The 15061-nt window shown below is 44.6% G+C and overlaps 2 protein-coding genes across 3 annotated transcripts in view; both read left to right on the top strand.

Moving 5' to 3' along the window:
• The window catches only part of scamp2 (secretory carrier membrane protein 2), a 54791-nt gene extending 48154 nt beyond the window's left edge, over nucleotides 1-6637 (top strand). For both annotated transcript variants that reach the window (XM_070865013.1, XM_070865012.1), the window contains 2 exons: nucleotides 3866-4049; nucleotides 6287-6637. In XM_070865013.1, coding sequence (XP_070721114.1) covers nucleotides 3866-4012 — 147 coding nt within the window. In that variant the 3' untranslated portion in view covers nucleotides 4013-4049; nucleotides 6287-6637. The remainder of the gene's footprint in view (nucleotides 1-3865; nucleotides 4050-6286) is intronic.
• A 4929-nt stretch (nucleotides 6638-11566) lies between these two features.
• Nucleotides 11567-15061, top strand: part of ulk3 (unc-51 like kinase 3) — a 62684-nt gene continuing 59189 nt past the window's right edge. Inside the window, 1 exon segment of the mRNA XM_070864118.1 lies at nucleotides 11567-11783. Within this exon segment, the coding sequence (XP_070720219.1) occupies nucleotides 11688-11783 (96 nt within the window). The 5' untranslated portion in view covers nucleotides 11567-11687.

The following is a 15061-nucleotide window of genomic DNA, read 5'->3' as shown; positions in this document are numbered from 1 at the left end:
AGTTAAACTAATATTGCAGGGGGATGGGAACCTATGCAGGGAGACAGAGGGAGACAAAAATGAGGCAAAAGCAAAAGACAGAAAGGAGATGAGGAAAAGTGGAGGGCAGAGAAACCCAAGGCAAAGAACAAAAAGGGCCACTGTACAGCAAAATTCTAGAAGAACAAAGGGTGTTAAAAAAGCAAGCCTGAAGGCTTTGTGTCTTAATGCAAGGAGTATCCGCAATAAGGTGGATGAATTAACTGTGCAAATAGATGTTAACAAATATGATGTGATTGGGATTACGGAGACGTGGCTCCAGGATGATCAGGGCTGGGAACTCAACATCCAGGGGTATTCAACATTCAGGAAGGATAGAATAAAAGGAAAAGGAGGTGGGGTAGCATTGCTGGTTAAAGAGGAGATTAATGCAATAGTTAGGAAAGACATTAGCTTGGATGATATGGTATCTATATGGGTAGAGCTGCAAAACACTAAAGGGCAAAAATCGTTAGTGGGAGTTGTGTACAGACCTCCAAACAGTAGTAGTGATGTTGGGGAGGGCATCAAACAGGAAATTAGGAGTGCATGCAATAAAGGTGCAACAGTTATAATGGGTGACTTTAATATGCACATAGATTGGGCTAGCCAAACTGGAAGCAATACGGTGGAGGAGGATTTCCTGGAGTGCATAAGGGATGGTTTTCTAGACCAATATGTCGAGGAACCAACTAGGGGGGAGGCCATCTTAGACTTGTGTAATGAGAGAGGATTAATTAGCAATCTCATTGTGCGAGACCCCTTGGGGAAGAGTGACCATAATATGGTGGAATTCTGCATTAGGATGGAGAATGAAACAGTTAATTCAGAGACCATGGTCCAGAACTTAAAGAAGGGTAACTTTGAAGGTATGAGGCATGAATTGGCTAAGATAGATTGGCTAATGATACTTAAGGGGTTGACTGTGGATGGGCAATGGCAGACATTTAAAAACCGCATGGATGAATTACAATATTTGTACATTCCTGTCTGGCGTAAAAATAAAAAAGGGAAGGTGGCTCAACCGTGGCTATCAAGGGAAATCAGGGATAGTATTAAAGCCAAGGAAATGGCATACAAATTGGCCAGAAATAGCAGCGAACCTGGTGACTGGGAGAAATTTAGAACTCAGCAGAGGAGGACAAAGGGTTTGATTAGGGCAGGGAAAATGGAGTACGAGAAGAAGCTTGCAGGTAACATTAAGGCGGATTGCAAAAGTTTCTATAGGTATGTAAAGAGAAAAAGGTTAGTAAAGACAAACGTAGGTCCCCTGCAGTCAGAATCAGGGGAAGTCATAACGGGGAACAAAGAAATGGCAGACCAATTGAACAAGTACTTTGGTTCAGTATTCACTAAGGAGGACACAAACAACCTTCCGGATATAAAAGGGGTCAGAGGGTCTAGTAGGGAGGAGGAACTGAGGGAAATCTTTATTAGTCGGGAAATTGTGTTGGGGAAATTGATGGGATTGAAGGCCGATAAATCCCCAGGGCCTGATGAACTGCATCCCAGAGTACTTAAGGAGGTGGCCTTGGAAATAGCGGATGCATTGACAGTCATTTTCCAACATTCCATTGACTCTGGATCAGTTCCTATCGAGTGGAGGGTAGCCAATGTAACCCCACTTTTTAAAAAGAGGGAGAGAGAAAGCAGGGAATTATAGACCGGTCAGCCTGACCTCAGTAGTGGGTAAAATGATGGAATCAATTATTAAGGATGTCATAGCAGCACATTTGGAAAATGGTGACATGATAGGTCCAAGTCAGCATGGATTTGTGAAAGGGAGATCATGCTTGACAAATCTTCTGGAATTTTTTGAGGATGTTTCCAATAAAGTGGACAAAGGAGTACCAGTTGATGTGGTATATTTGGACTTTCAGAAGGCTTTCGACAAGGTCCCACACAGGAGATTAATGCCCAAAGTTAAAGCACATGGGATTGGGGGTAGTGTGCTGACGTGGATTGAGAACTGGTTGTCAGACAGGAAGCAAAGAGTAGGAGTAAATGGGTACTTTTCGGAATGGCAGGCAGTGACCGGTGGGGTACCACAGGGTTCTGTGCTGGGGCCCCAGCTGTTTACATTGTACATTAATGATTTAGACGAGGGGATTAAATGTAGTATCTCCAAATTTGCGGATGACACTAAGTTGGGTGGCAGTGTGAGCTGCGAGGAGGATGCTATTAGGCTGCAGAGTGACTTGGATAGGTTAGGTGAGTGGGCAAATGCGTGGTAGATGAAGTATAACGTGGATAAATGTGAGGTTATCCACTTTGGTGGTAAAAACAGAGAGACAGACTATTATCTGAATGGTGACAGATTAGGAAAAGGGAAGGTGCAACGAGACCTGGGTGTCATGGTACATCAGTCATTGAAGGTTGGCATGCAGGTACAGCAGGCGGTTAAGAAAGCAAATGGCATGTTGGCCTTCATAGCGAGGGGATTTGAGTACAGGGGCAGGGAGGTGTTGCTACAGTTGTACAGGGCCTTGGTGAGGCCACACCTGGAGTATTGTGTACAGTTTTGGTCTCCTAACTTGAGGAAGGACATTCTTGCTATTGAGGGAGTGCAGCGAAGATTCACCAGACTGATTCCCGGGTTGGTGGGACTGACCTATCAAGAAAGACTGGATCAACTGGGCTTGTATTCACTGGAGTTCAGAAGAGTGAGAGGGGACCTCATAGAAACGTTTAAAATTCTGACGGGTTTGGACAGGTTGGATGCAGGAAGAATGTTCCCAATGTTGGGGAAGTCCAGAACCAGGGGTCACAAGTCTAAGGATAAGGGGTAAGCCATTTAGGACCGAGATGAGGAGAAACTTCTTCACCCAGAGAGTGGTGAACCTGTGGAATTCTCTACCACAGGAAGTAGTTGAGGCCAATTCACTAAATATATTCAAGAGAGTTAGATGAAGTCCTTACTACTCGGGGGATCAAGGGGTATGGCGAGAAAGCAGGAAGGGGGTACTGAAGTTTCATGTTCAGCCATGAACTCATTGAATGGCGGTGCAGGCTAGAAGGGCTGAATGGCCTGCTCCTGCACCTATTTTCTATGTTTCTATGTACCGTTCTGGTCACCACACCTTGGGATATATTGGCCTTGGATGGAGTGCAATGCAGATTCACCACACTGTTACCAGGGCTGCAAGGGTTAAATTGAGATCACAAAAATGAGGCTTGTCTTACCTGGAATATAGCTGGTTAAATGGTGATTTGATTGAGGGTTTTTAGGATTTTGAAAGGAATTGATGGGGTAGATAGAAACGTTTTCCCGCTGGTGGGGAATCTAGGACAAGGCATAATCTTAAAATCAGAGCCAGGCCTTTCAGAAGAGAAGATAGGAAACACTTTTTCGCGTAAAAGGTGGTAAAAGTGTGGAACACTCTCCCACAAAAAGCAGTAGATGCTAGCTCAGTTAATTATAAATCTGAGATCGATAGGTCATTGTTAGCCAACGATAGTGAGGCTTATGGAGTTAAGATAGAGATTGGCCCTGATATCATTGAATGGTGGAACAGATTCGAGGGGCTGAATAGCCTCCTCCTGTGTTTCCCATTCTTCTGACTTGGCCGTGTGCCTCCCGCCACCCTTGGCGCTGTGCCTTCACTGGGTAGGAATTCTCTCCCTCAACCTCCCCATCTCCCTCTCCACCGTCAAGCCCGTCCTTAAAAACCCACCTCTTGCACCCGTCCGTGCAGCACCTCGAGATGCTTCTCTACATTTTAACGGCGCTATATAAATGCAGGTTGGTGGTGATAAATGAAGAAGAATAAGCAATATACTGGATGTAAATTTGTACAAATCTGAATGAAATCTTTTAAAGACTTTGATCATTTTCCCTTCCTTCTAGGTGCATTCAATATTCCGCAGAACAGGGGCCAGCTTTCAGAGAGCGCAGGAAGAATTTTCCCAAGGGGTCTTCTCCAACACCACAGTGCGCAGTGCAGCAACCTCTGCTGTGACAGCTGCTGCACAAAGCACCTTCCAAGGGAACTAAATACTGGAAATCGCTGTCTCAAAACTTTTCCTCCTTTGTACGTTCTTTATAAAGATGCACTTTCATTGGACAAAATGTGTATTTTGTGCATCTATCTATATAAGAAGTGGGGGAGGGGGGGATATATTTGGCTTTAATCAGAGGGTTTCCAAAACAGAGGGTTTGACAATATCACTGCATTCCCTACTATAGGAAAATAGCTGCTCAACAGTTTAATCTTTTTTTTTCATGTTTTATGAAGAATCATTGGGCAGTGGGTTGATCATTGGGGAGGTACGTTTGCAGAAGAGAGAGTAAAATATCACGCACGCTTTTTAAAAATTCTTTATTTTAATGATTGTCTTCGACGATCCATTAAGCACAGCAGATTTTACTAGCCCCTGAAGTATTGTTCAACACTGACGTATGCAAGAGCTGGTCATCTGTTGTTCTGTAGCGTTACTTCAGCCTAGTTAACTGCGTGGGGGATACGCTTGGGTGCAGTCGGTTTTTGCTATGGTGGCCAGGCTTGGTGTTTCTTTTATTTAAAAAAAAATAACGCATTTTGAAAAGTTGCATCGTAGAAACCTGGCAGCATCATTACAATACTGTGTGTTCGGGAGCAGAAGCTTGAAGTACATAGCTTGCGTTTGCCCCACGTCACGTTTTCTTACAATTGTAAATTCTCAAACGTTCAGCTGCTTAAAAGCAATTGGGTATTATTTAAAGGCAGAAAACTCGAAGTATTCAGCAAGTCGGGCAGCATCCGTGGGGAGGAGATGTTAATGTTTCCAGATGTAGATCCTTCCTCAAGTGGAAGAAATGGCAGCCAAACAGCATTTAAAAAGCAGAACAAAGGGAAGACGGGGAGAACACAAGTGGAATTATTCACCCACTCCCCTTCACTTTCTGCTCCTTTTTTTTAAAAAAAAAATATGCTGTTCCTCTGTAATTTCTTCTAGCTCTGACCCAAATGTCTGCACTTAAAACATTAACTGACCTGTTCTTGTCACAGATGCTGACTGACCTGTTGAGTGTTTCCAGTATTTTCTTGATTTGTTTGATTTTCCTGCATCAGTGGGTTATCTCGTTTTTTTTTTAATTGAGTATTTAAAGGTGTGCTTTTAGGCAGTAGTAGTATATGTGCAGTTTTTTTTCTTTTTCAAAGCAATTGCTTAATCTCTGCTCTGAAACACTAATGCCCTTGTAAGAATCACCTCAACCCCACCACCCCCTCCCCTTTTTTTAAATTATATCTGAAGTATTGAGGGTGGGGGTGAGGAACAAGTATTTGTATCACGTTTTCTTGGTCAGATTTGATGTTTGCTCTGAATTATGTGGATGACTAATACCAAATACTGCGGATGCTGGAAATAAAAACCAAAATGCTGAGCATACTCTGCAGCATCTGCAGAGGGAGAAACAAGAGTTAATGTCTCCAGCCAGTGACCTGAATGACCACTCGGTCTTCATTCATTTGGGGCTAAACAATTGTTTTCTCTTCAATCATTTTAAATGGTTCCCTTTAATCATTGGGATCTCCTGATAATCCTTTGCAAATTAGTTTCTTTGTATCTGGGGTCTCCATTCCCAAATATCCCTCCCCCCCCCCCCGCCCCTGCCCCTGACTCCCTCCTAGTGTGGGTTAGATTGGTGCTCCTGTTTTGCCCTATTGTTGTACAACTGAATGCTAGCAAACGGTACAGCCAGTTTGTCAAAAATGGGCTTGTACCACAGGCTTCCAAACTGGGATTCTTATGGCCAGAATTATTTTTGGTTCATACTTGCAAAAATTAGCTAATATGCAAACTTTATTTATTTTTGGTAACTTTCCTTTTTTGCTTTTTCTCTTTTTTTTTTCCACCCCACCCCCTTCCAAAAGAAACAACTTAACCTCAGGCAGGCCCATGGACCTATCCATGGACTTGCGTTAAAATGTCTCCTTGGTTGCGCTGTGTCTGTCTCTTCTCACTCGCCCTTCTCCCAGATAAACTGGCTGTTAGTGGAGACTGAGATTTGGCCCCTTGATCACCAGTTGGAAGTGCACTGCTCACCAGCACTGTCACTGCAGCCCTCTTCTAACTATCACTGTAAATAGCACTCCCATGGTGGTGATCGCTTTCTCCGACCTCGCTCATAGAAATTGATCTTTCAGACCCCCGAGTTTGAAAAGTTGAACCATTTTTGTGCTGTTCAGTGTAATTACCACTGAAGTGTTAGAACACATAAGAGGATGCAGTTGCAAAATTCCTGTTTGAATTATTCACAAAGATCTCTCTCTTTTTTCCCCTGCAGGTTAGTTTGGCATATAACAAGTGCTGTACTACCAACTGAATATGGGTACATGAGCTAAGCACAAAACTAGACAGAATGAGCACAGTGTCAGTTTAGGGATTATCACCCTTTATCTTCAGAGCTCTTGGTTGACAGGACTTACCTTTTTATAATTGGAGTATTGTATATTAAAGTCATATCAAAGTGAGCTGATGTAATTTTTTTTGATTTCACAAATGTAAGTGGGATGTTCATTCGCTTGAACAAGCTTTCCAATGGAATGTATGGTGTTAGCTTTTCATTGTTTCAAAAAAATAATTCCATGCAAATGTCCTTTAAAATATTTGTGCTCAAATAAAGGTCTTTAACTCAGTTGCAGTTGTTCTTTGGCTCTTTAGACCGAATAAAGATGTTTCATGGAATGCAAACGTTTTGATCAAATTTGATGTATGTTCCTCCCATTGAGTGAGATAATTCACCTCCAAGACTGGACATCCAACTCTTCCTCACAAGCCAGGAGAGGTACCCCAAAGCTTGGTCAGAAGTAGGTTTTAAGGAGTGTCTTAAAGGAGGGGAGCGAGATGGAAGGGATTACAGAGTTTAAGATGTGGGTAGCTTAAGGCACAGCCTCTCAATTGTTTCAGCTTTGTGTTTAGTTTTAGCACATAAAATATATAGTATCAGGCAGTCCCTCTCTCGAGGATGACCCACTTCCACACCAAAAAAGGATGAGTTCACAGGTGTTTCAATGAGGGACCTGACAGGTCCCGAATTACATGCTGAAGGGTGGAAGATGCCTGAGCATGGATTCTTTTAACGTGGGGTGGCCGTTGCACACCAGCTCCCACACGGGCTTGACAAAGCTCGCTCTTGGTTCAGTGGCAAGGATTGACCAAGATGGCTGGAGACCAAACTCTGCTGCACGGACCTAGTGCACACACATATCGCAGTGTGGGCTGGCCCGTGCTGCCCCAGGGCCCTCGCCTCTTCTGGGCCCCGAATTCTCGCTTCTCCTGAGCCCCGATCACATCCCTCTACAATCTCTCTCTGCTCCTTTTGTGCCTGCCCATGCACCAATCACCAACCTGGATTACACTAACCCTATCTCTTGATCCAGTGGCAAGGGTTAACCAAGACAACTGGAGACCAAGCTCTGCTGCACGGTCCTAGTGCGCACACATGCTCCTACTATCCATGGATCGCAGTGTGGGCTGGCTCGTGCTACCCTTGGGCCCTCGCCTCTTCTGGGCCGCGAACCCTCGCCTCTCCTGGGCCCCGATCTCTCACTGCTCCTACGGGAGCATTAAGTATGGCAGCACTTAATGTTGCAAGTGCCCAAAATTGGAGGAGTGCAGAGATCTTGGAGGGTTGTAGGAGGTTACGCAGATGGGGAGGAGTGAGGCCGTGGCGTGATTTGAAAACAAGGATGAGAATTTTAACAGCGAGGCATTGCTGGACCTGGAGCTAATGTAGGTCAGGGGTGAATGGGACTCTTCGAGTTAGGACAGAGGCAGCCGAGTTTTAGATGAGCTCAAGTTTACAGAGGGTGCCCAGGAGGGCATTGGAATGAAACTGGGTGGAATAGATTAAATATGACCCCTCCCATAATTTGGCACTGAGCATTTTCCAACATTAAGTGTCGCCATACTGCCTATCATACTGAACACAAAACACAAAAAGACTTGGATTTATATAGCACCTTTCATGACCACCGGATGACTCAGTGATTTTGGAGTGTAGTCACTATATAATGTGGGAAATCTGTCTATCTCTGTCTGAATAAATATATTCAATGATTCTGCCTTCACAGCTCTCTGGGGCAGAGAACTCCACAGATTTATGACCCTCAGAGAAGAAATTCCTCCTCATTTCCATTTTAAATGGGCAATCCCATATTCTGAAACTATGCCCCCTATTTCTACATTTCCCCCACGAGGGAAAACATCCTCTCTGCATCTACCCTGTCGTGCCCCCTCAGAATCTTACACGTTTCAAGAAGATCACCTCTCCATCTTCTAGACTCCAATGAGATAGACCTAATCTGCTTAACCATTCTTCATAAGACAATCCCTTCAACTCAGGAATCAAGCTCGTGAACCTTGTCTGAACTGCCTCCAAAGCAAGTATATCCCTCCTTTTAAATAAGGGGACCAAAACTGCACAGTACTCCAGGTGGGGTCATATCAATGCCGTGTACAGTTGCAGCAGGACTTCCCTACTTTTATACTCCATCCTGAATTATTGAGTGTAGTCATTTATCTGAAAATCATAACATTTGCAGGCAGTCAAAATCAGGTGAATTTATAATGGGGAACAAAGAAATGGCAGACCAATTGAACAAATACTTTGGTTCTATCTTCATTAAGGAAGACACAAATAACCTTCCAGAAATACTAGGGAACCGATGATCTAGCGAGAAGGAGGAACTGAAGGAAATCCTTATTAGTCAGGAAATTGTGTTAGGGAAATTGATGGGATTGAAGGCTGATAAATCCCCAGGACCTGATAGGCTGCATCCCAGAATACTTAAGGAAGTGGCCCTAGAAATAGTGGATGCATTGGTGGTCATTATCCAACATTCTATAGACTCTGGATCAGTTCCAATGGATTGGGGGGCAGCTAATGTAACACCACTTTTTTTAAAAAAAGGAGGGAGAGAAAACGGAATTATAGATTGACATCGGTAGTGGGGAAAATGTTGGAATCAAGATGTAAAGCAGAGCATTTGGAAAGCAATGACAGGATCGGACCAAGTCAGCATGGATTTATGAAAGGGAAATCATGCTTGACAAATCTTCTAGAATTTTTTGAAGATGTAACTAGTAGAGTGGACAAGGGAGAACCAGTGGCTGTGGTGTATTTGGATTTTCAAAAGACTTTTGACAAGGTCCCACACAAGAGATTAGTGTGCAAAATTAAAGCACATGGTATTGGGGGTAATGTATTGACCTGGATAGAGAACTGGTTGGCAGACAGGAAGCAAAGAGTAGGAATAAATGGGTCCTTTTCAGAATGGCAGGCAGTGACTAGTGGGGTACCGCAAGGCTCAGTTATTTACAATATACATGAATGATTTAGATGAAGGAATTGAGTCTAATATCTCCAAGTTTGCAGATGACACTAAGCTGGGTGGCAATGTGAGTTGTGAGGAGGATGACTTGGACAGGTTAGGTGAGTGAGCAAATGCATGGCAGATGCAGTATAATGTATAAATGTGAGATTATTCACTTTGGTGGCAAAACCAGGAAGGCAGAATATTATCTGAATGGTGACAGATTAGGAAAAGGGGAGATGCAATGAGACCTGGGTGTCATGATACATCAGTCATTGAGAGTTGGCATGCAGGTACAGCAGGTGGTGAAGAAGGCAAATTGTATGTTGGCCTTCATAGCAAGAGGATTTGAGTATAGGAGGAGGGAGGTCTTACTGCAGTTGTACAGGGCCTTGGTGAGGCTACACCTTGATATATTGTGTACAGTTTTGGTCTCCTAATCTGAGGAAGGACATTCTTGCTATTGAGGGAGTGCAGCAAAAGTTCACCAGACTGATTCCCGGGATGGCAGGACTGACATATGAAGAAAGACTGGATTGACTAGGCTTATATTCACTGAAATTTAGAAGAATGAGCGGGGAGCTCATAGAAACATAAAATTCTGATGGGATTGGACAGGTTAGATGCAGGAAGAACTTTCCCGATGTTGGGGAAGTCCAGAATCAGGGGTCACAGTCTAAGGATAAAGGGGTAAGCCATTTAGGACCGAGATGAGGAGAAACTTCTTCATTCAGAGAATTGTGAACCTGTGGAATTCTCTCCCACAGAAAGTTGTGAGGCCAGTTCGTTAGATATATTCAAAAGGGAGTTAGATGTGGCCCTTACGGCTAAAGGGATCATGGGGTATGGAGAGAAAGCAGGAATGGGGTACTGAAGTTGCATGATCAGTCATGATCATATTGAATAGTGGTGCAGGCTCGAAGGACCGGATGGCCTACTCCTGCACCTATTTTCTGTTTCTATGAAAGCAGAAGGGGAGGCTTGCTGAACCTGATTGCTTGAGTTGAATTGTCAGATGTTCAGGAAGCAAAGTTAATGAGCCCAACCCCAATCCCGCCCACTCTTCTCAATGGGGAGCATTGTATTTCGTTCAGCTGCCTCAGTAACCTTATTAACAGGAAGTCAATGGCCAACAGGCATGGTATAAATATCGAATCCCATGTTAAACTATTCATTTCTTTCCCTCTCATTCATACTTTGCCATGGATCAGATCAAATGAGGTATAAATTAGTACAGCTACAAAACCCTTTTGGAAAGGACCTTATGACTTTTGTTTAGCACAGTCTTCTAGTCTATTAAATTGCCCTTCTCAATCAAAAAGAGCTCAACCAATTTGATTCCAAAACATAATGTGTCTGAGATACTGTGCAGAATTGCAAATATTGGTAATATTGTCGGCCTACTCTAAGATCAAAGGCACATTTTTAAAAATTTACATAGCACCTTTCACGACTGCCGGACGTCCCAAAACGCTTTACAGCCAATGAAGTACTGTTGTAATGTGGGAAACGCAGCAGCCAATATGATAATGACCAGATAATCTGTTTTTGTCATGTTGTTGAAGGATAAATATTGTCCCAGGACACCGGAATCAAAAGACAGTACCTCCGACAGTACGGCGCTCCCTCAGCACTGCACTGGAATGTCAGCCTAGATTTTTGTGCTCAAGTCCCTTGGGGTGGGACTTGAACCCACAACCTTCTGACTCAGAGGCCAGTCTGCCACCCACCGAGCCACAGCTGACACTGTGAGTGACAGTTCTGCTGTTCCTCCTCCTCTGATAAGTCAGCGTTTCTTTAACAGAGACGAGGCAGCAATGCATGTTGTTGAAAAATGTTGCCTGCTGCACAGAGAAATACGCACTAGGTCGGTGTTTCAAGCCTGAGCGCTGCCTCTCATTCCAAGTAACTTTTCCGAATTCAAATTGCAAAACATTACTGTTGTGCACAGCACAAAAAAAATCTTGCATTTCATGTTTAGGATTTTATTTTAATTCTGCAGCGAAGGCAGCGACACCCTGAATTTTAATTGCACAACACAAATTGAGATGCATATTGCAAAAAAAAATGTAACGGTTGCAGGATTTAGCTGAAATAAAGGAAGCGGTTGTTTATATGCATAAAAAGGCACTTGCTAAATTTTATGTTTATTGCAAAGAGCGTGACTTTAATTGCATAGATTATTTCCCCCCCGGAAGCATTTGGTTGGTGTCGGAGGAAGTTGTATTATTGGTTCAGTTTGCAACGCGAAAGTAGGTGGAGTTTTGCGAGTCGGTCTGGGTTGTTACATTGGTTTTAATATCTCGCTCTTTCTCTCTCGATATTTACCTCTAGGGTGGATCGTGCGCCCCCCCTGAATGGAGCTGCTGGATGGCTGGCTGTGCCCCACCCAAACTGGAGGAGTTTATTCTTACAGAGAAACTAGGCAGTGGTACCTATGCCACGGTGTATAAAGCCTACAGGAAGGTGAGTGACTGATGGTTACAGCGTCTCGCCGGTGGCAGGGAGTTTGGATATTGACACCTGTGCTACAGGTGAGGGACTGGTGGGTTCACCTGTCATCATCATCATAGGCAGTCCCTCGGAATCGAGGACGACTTGCTTCCACTTTAAAAATGAATCCTTAGGTGGCTGTACAGTCCAATATGAGAACCACAGTCTCTGTCACACTGTCACAGGTGGGACAGATAGTCGTTGAGGGTAAGGGAGGGTGGGACAGGTTTGCCGCACGCGCTTTCCGTTGCCTGCGCTTGGTTTCTGCATGCTCTCGGCGACGAGACTCGAGATGCTCAGCGCCCTTCCGGATGCACTTCCTCCACTTAGGGCGGTCTATGGCCAGGGACTCCCGGGTGTCGGTGGGGATGTTGCACTTTATCAGGGAGGCTTTGAGGGTGTTCCTGTAACGTTTCCTCTGCCCACCTTTGGCTCGCTTGCCATGAAGGAGTTCCCAGTAGAGCGCTTGCTTTGGGAGTCTCGTGTCTGGTATGCGGACAATGTGGCCCGCCCAGCAGAGCTGATCGACTGTGGTCAGTATTTCAATGCTGGGGATGTTGGCCTGGTCGAGGATGCTAACGTTGGTCTCCTCCCAGGGGATTTGTAGAATCTTGTAGTATACAAAGCCTATCGGGAACTGTCTTCTTTGGCGTTTCCTGGTGTCGAGGATGACTTGCTTCCAAGCCAAAAAGGGGTTCACAGGTGTTTCAAATCCAGGTCCTGAACTACATGTTGAAGGGTGGAAGATGCCTGTGGGTGGATTTTTTTAACGTGGGGTGACCGTTGCACACCAGCCACCACACGAGCTTGACAGAGCTAGGTCTTGGTCCAGTGGTAAGTGTTAACCAAGACAACTGGAGACCAGCTCTGCTGCACGGACCTAGTGCGCACATATATCGCAGTGTGGGCTGGCCCTTGCTGCCCCAGGGCTTTGCTTCTGCTGGGCCCCGAACTCATGCCCCTCCTGAGCCCCAATCGCATCCCTCTACAATCTCTCGCCGCTCCTTCGCCCTGACCTTCCCGCTCCTGCTGTGCCTGCCCACGCACCAATCACCGACCTGGATTATGGTGACGTCCAAATCAGTCACTCTCTTCAATGCCATCGCCCTCCTGCATAGGAAACTGTGTTCAGGTATTGACACCTGGGGTACAGGTGAGAGGCTGGTGGGGACACCTGTACATGAAGCCTAAAGGAAACTGTGTTCTGGTATTGTTACTTTTGGTATAGGTGCGCACACCTGTAAATAAAGCCTATAGAAAACTGTAGTCTGGTATTGTCACCATTTAAGATGGAGACAGGCAGATTTTTGAACGATAAGGGTTATGGGGAGCAGGCAGGGAAGTGGAGTTGAGGCCAAGATCAGATCAGCCATGATGGACATAGAAACATAGAAAATAGGTGCAGGAGCAGGCCATTTGGCATTTCAAGTCTGCACCGCCATTCAATATGATCATGGCTGATCATGCAACTTCAATACCCCATTCCTGCTTTCTCTCCATACCTCTTGATCCCTTTAGCCGTAAGGGCCACACCTAACTCTCTTTTGAATATATCTAACAAACTGGCCTCAACATCTTTCTGTGGTAGAGAATTCCACAGGTTCACAATTCTCTGGTGAAGAGGTTTCTCCTTATCTTGGTCCTAAATGACTTAACCCTTGTCCTTAGACTGTGACCCCTAGTTCTGGACTTCCCCAACATCGGGAACATTCTTCCTGCATCTAACCTGTCTAATCCTGTCAGAATTTTATATGTTTCTATAAGTTCCCCTCTCATTCTTCTAAATTTCAGTAAATATAAGCCTAGTCGATCCAGTCTTTCTACATATGTCAGTCCAGCCATCCTGGCAATCAGTCTGGTGAACCTTCACTACACTCCCTCAATAGCAAGAATGTCCTTCCTCAGATTGGGAGACCAAAACTGTACACAATACTCAAGGTGTGGCCCCACCAAGGCCCTGTACAGCTGCAGCAAGACCTCCCTGCTCCAAACTCAAATCCTCTCGCTATGAAGGCCAACATGCCATTTGCCTTTTTCACTGCCTGCTGTATCAGCATAGCAACTTTCAATGACTGATGTACCATGACACCCAGGTCTCGTTGCACCTTCCCTTTTCCTAATCTGTCACCATTCAGATAATATTCTGCCTTCCTGATAGATGTGAGGTGATCCAAAGTGGATCACCTCACAACTATCTTCATTATACCGCATCTGCCATGTATTTGCCCACTCACCTAACCTGATCTTATTAAATGGCGGAGCAGGCTCGAGGGGCCAAACAGCCGACTCCTGCTCCTATTTTTTATGTTCTTATGGTACAGGTGAGAGACTGTTGGGGACACCTGTATAGAAGCAATGTTCAGGCAATGACATCTGTGAGAGACTGTTCTGTGCATCTCGCACATCATGGACTCCACTACCTTGTATTTCATTCCATGTATTTCACAATTTATGTACATAGTGGGTTTTTAAATGTACTTTTCATGAATCCATCGTCTGGATGAACCAGTGCGCGGAGGCCCTCTCTCCCTGTTCAGGTGAGTGGGAAAGATCCCACAGCACTTTTGTGTAGAAGAGCTGGGAGTTCTCCTGATCAACATTCAACCCTCAATTAGCAGCACTGAAAATTGATCAAGTGGTTTCATCTCATTTACGCTTTGTTGGATCTTGCTGTGCGCATATTGGCTGTCACCTTTGCTGACACAACAACAGCAATTAATTGGATGTGAAGCGTTTTGGGTCATCCTGAGGATGTGAAAGGTGATGCATAAATGTAAATTCCTTTTGGTTTTTGTTGCTTGTCCTAATTACCTGACTTAATTTGAAATAATATTGTTTATTTCATCTGCTCCGTTTACATAAGAACATAAGAAATAGGAGCAGGAGTGGGCCAGTCGGCCCCTCGAGCCTGCTCCGCCATTCAATAAGATCATGACTGATCTGATCTTGGCCTCAACTCCACTTCCCCTGCCCACTCCCCATAACCATTGACTCCCTTATCATTCAAAAATCTGTCTATCTCCACCTTAAATATATTCAATGACCCAGCCTCCACAGCTCTCTGGGGCAGAGAATTCCAAAGATTCACAACCCTCTGAAAGAAGAAATTCCTCCTCATATCTATCTTAAATGTGTGATCCCTTATTCTGAAACTATGCCCCCTAGTTCTAGATTCCCCCACGAGGGGAAACATCCTCTCTGCATCCACCTTGTTGAGCCCCCTCAGAATCTTTGTTTCAATAAGATCACCT

This window comes from Pristiophorus japonicus, chromosome 21 (genome assembly GCF_044704955.1).
Source record: "Pristiophorus japonicus isolate sPriJap1 chromosome 21, sPriJap1.hap1, whole genome shotgun sequence".
In the NCBI taxonomy this organism is placed as follows: domain Eukaryota; kingdom Metazoa; phylum Chordata; class Chondrichthyes; family Pristiophoridae; genus Pristiophorus; species Pristiophorus japonicus.
The sequence above is the reverse complement of the archived record's forward strand: the minus strand, read 5'-3'. Positions and strand labels throughout refer to the sequence as shown.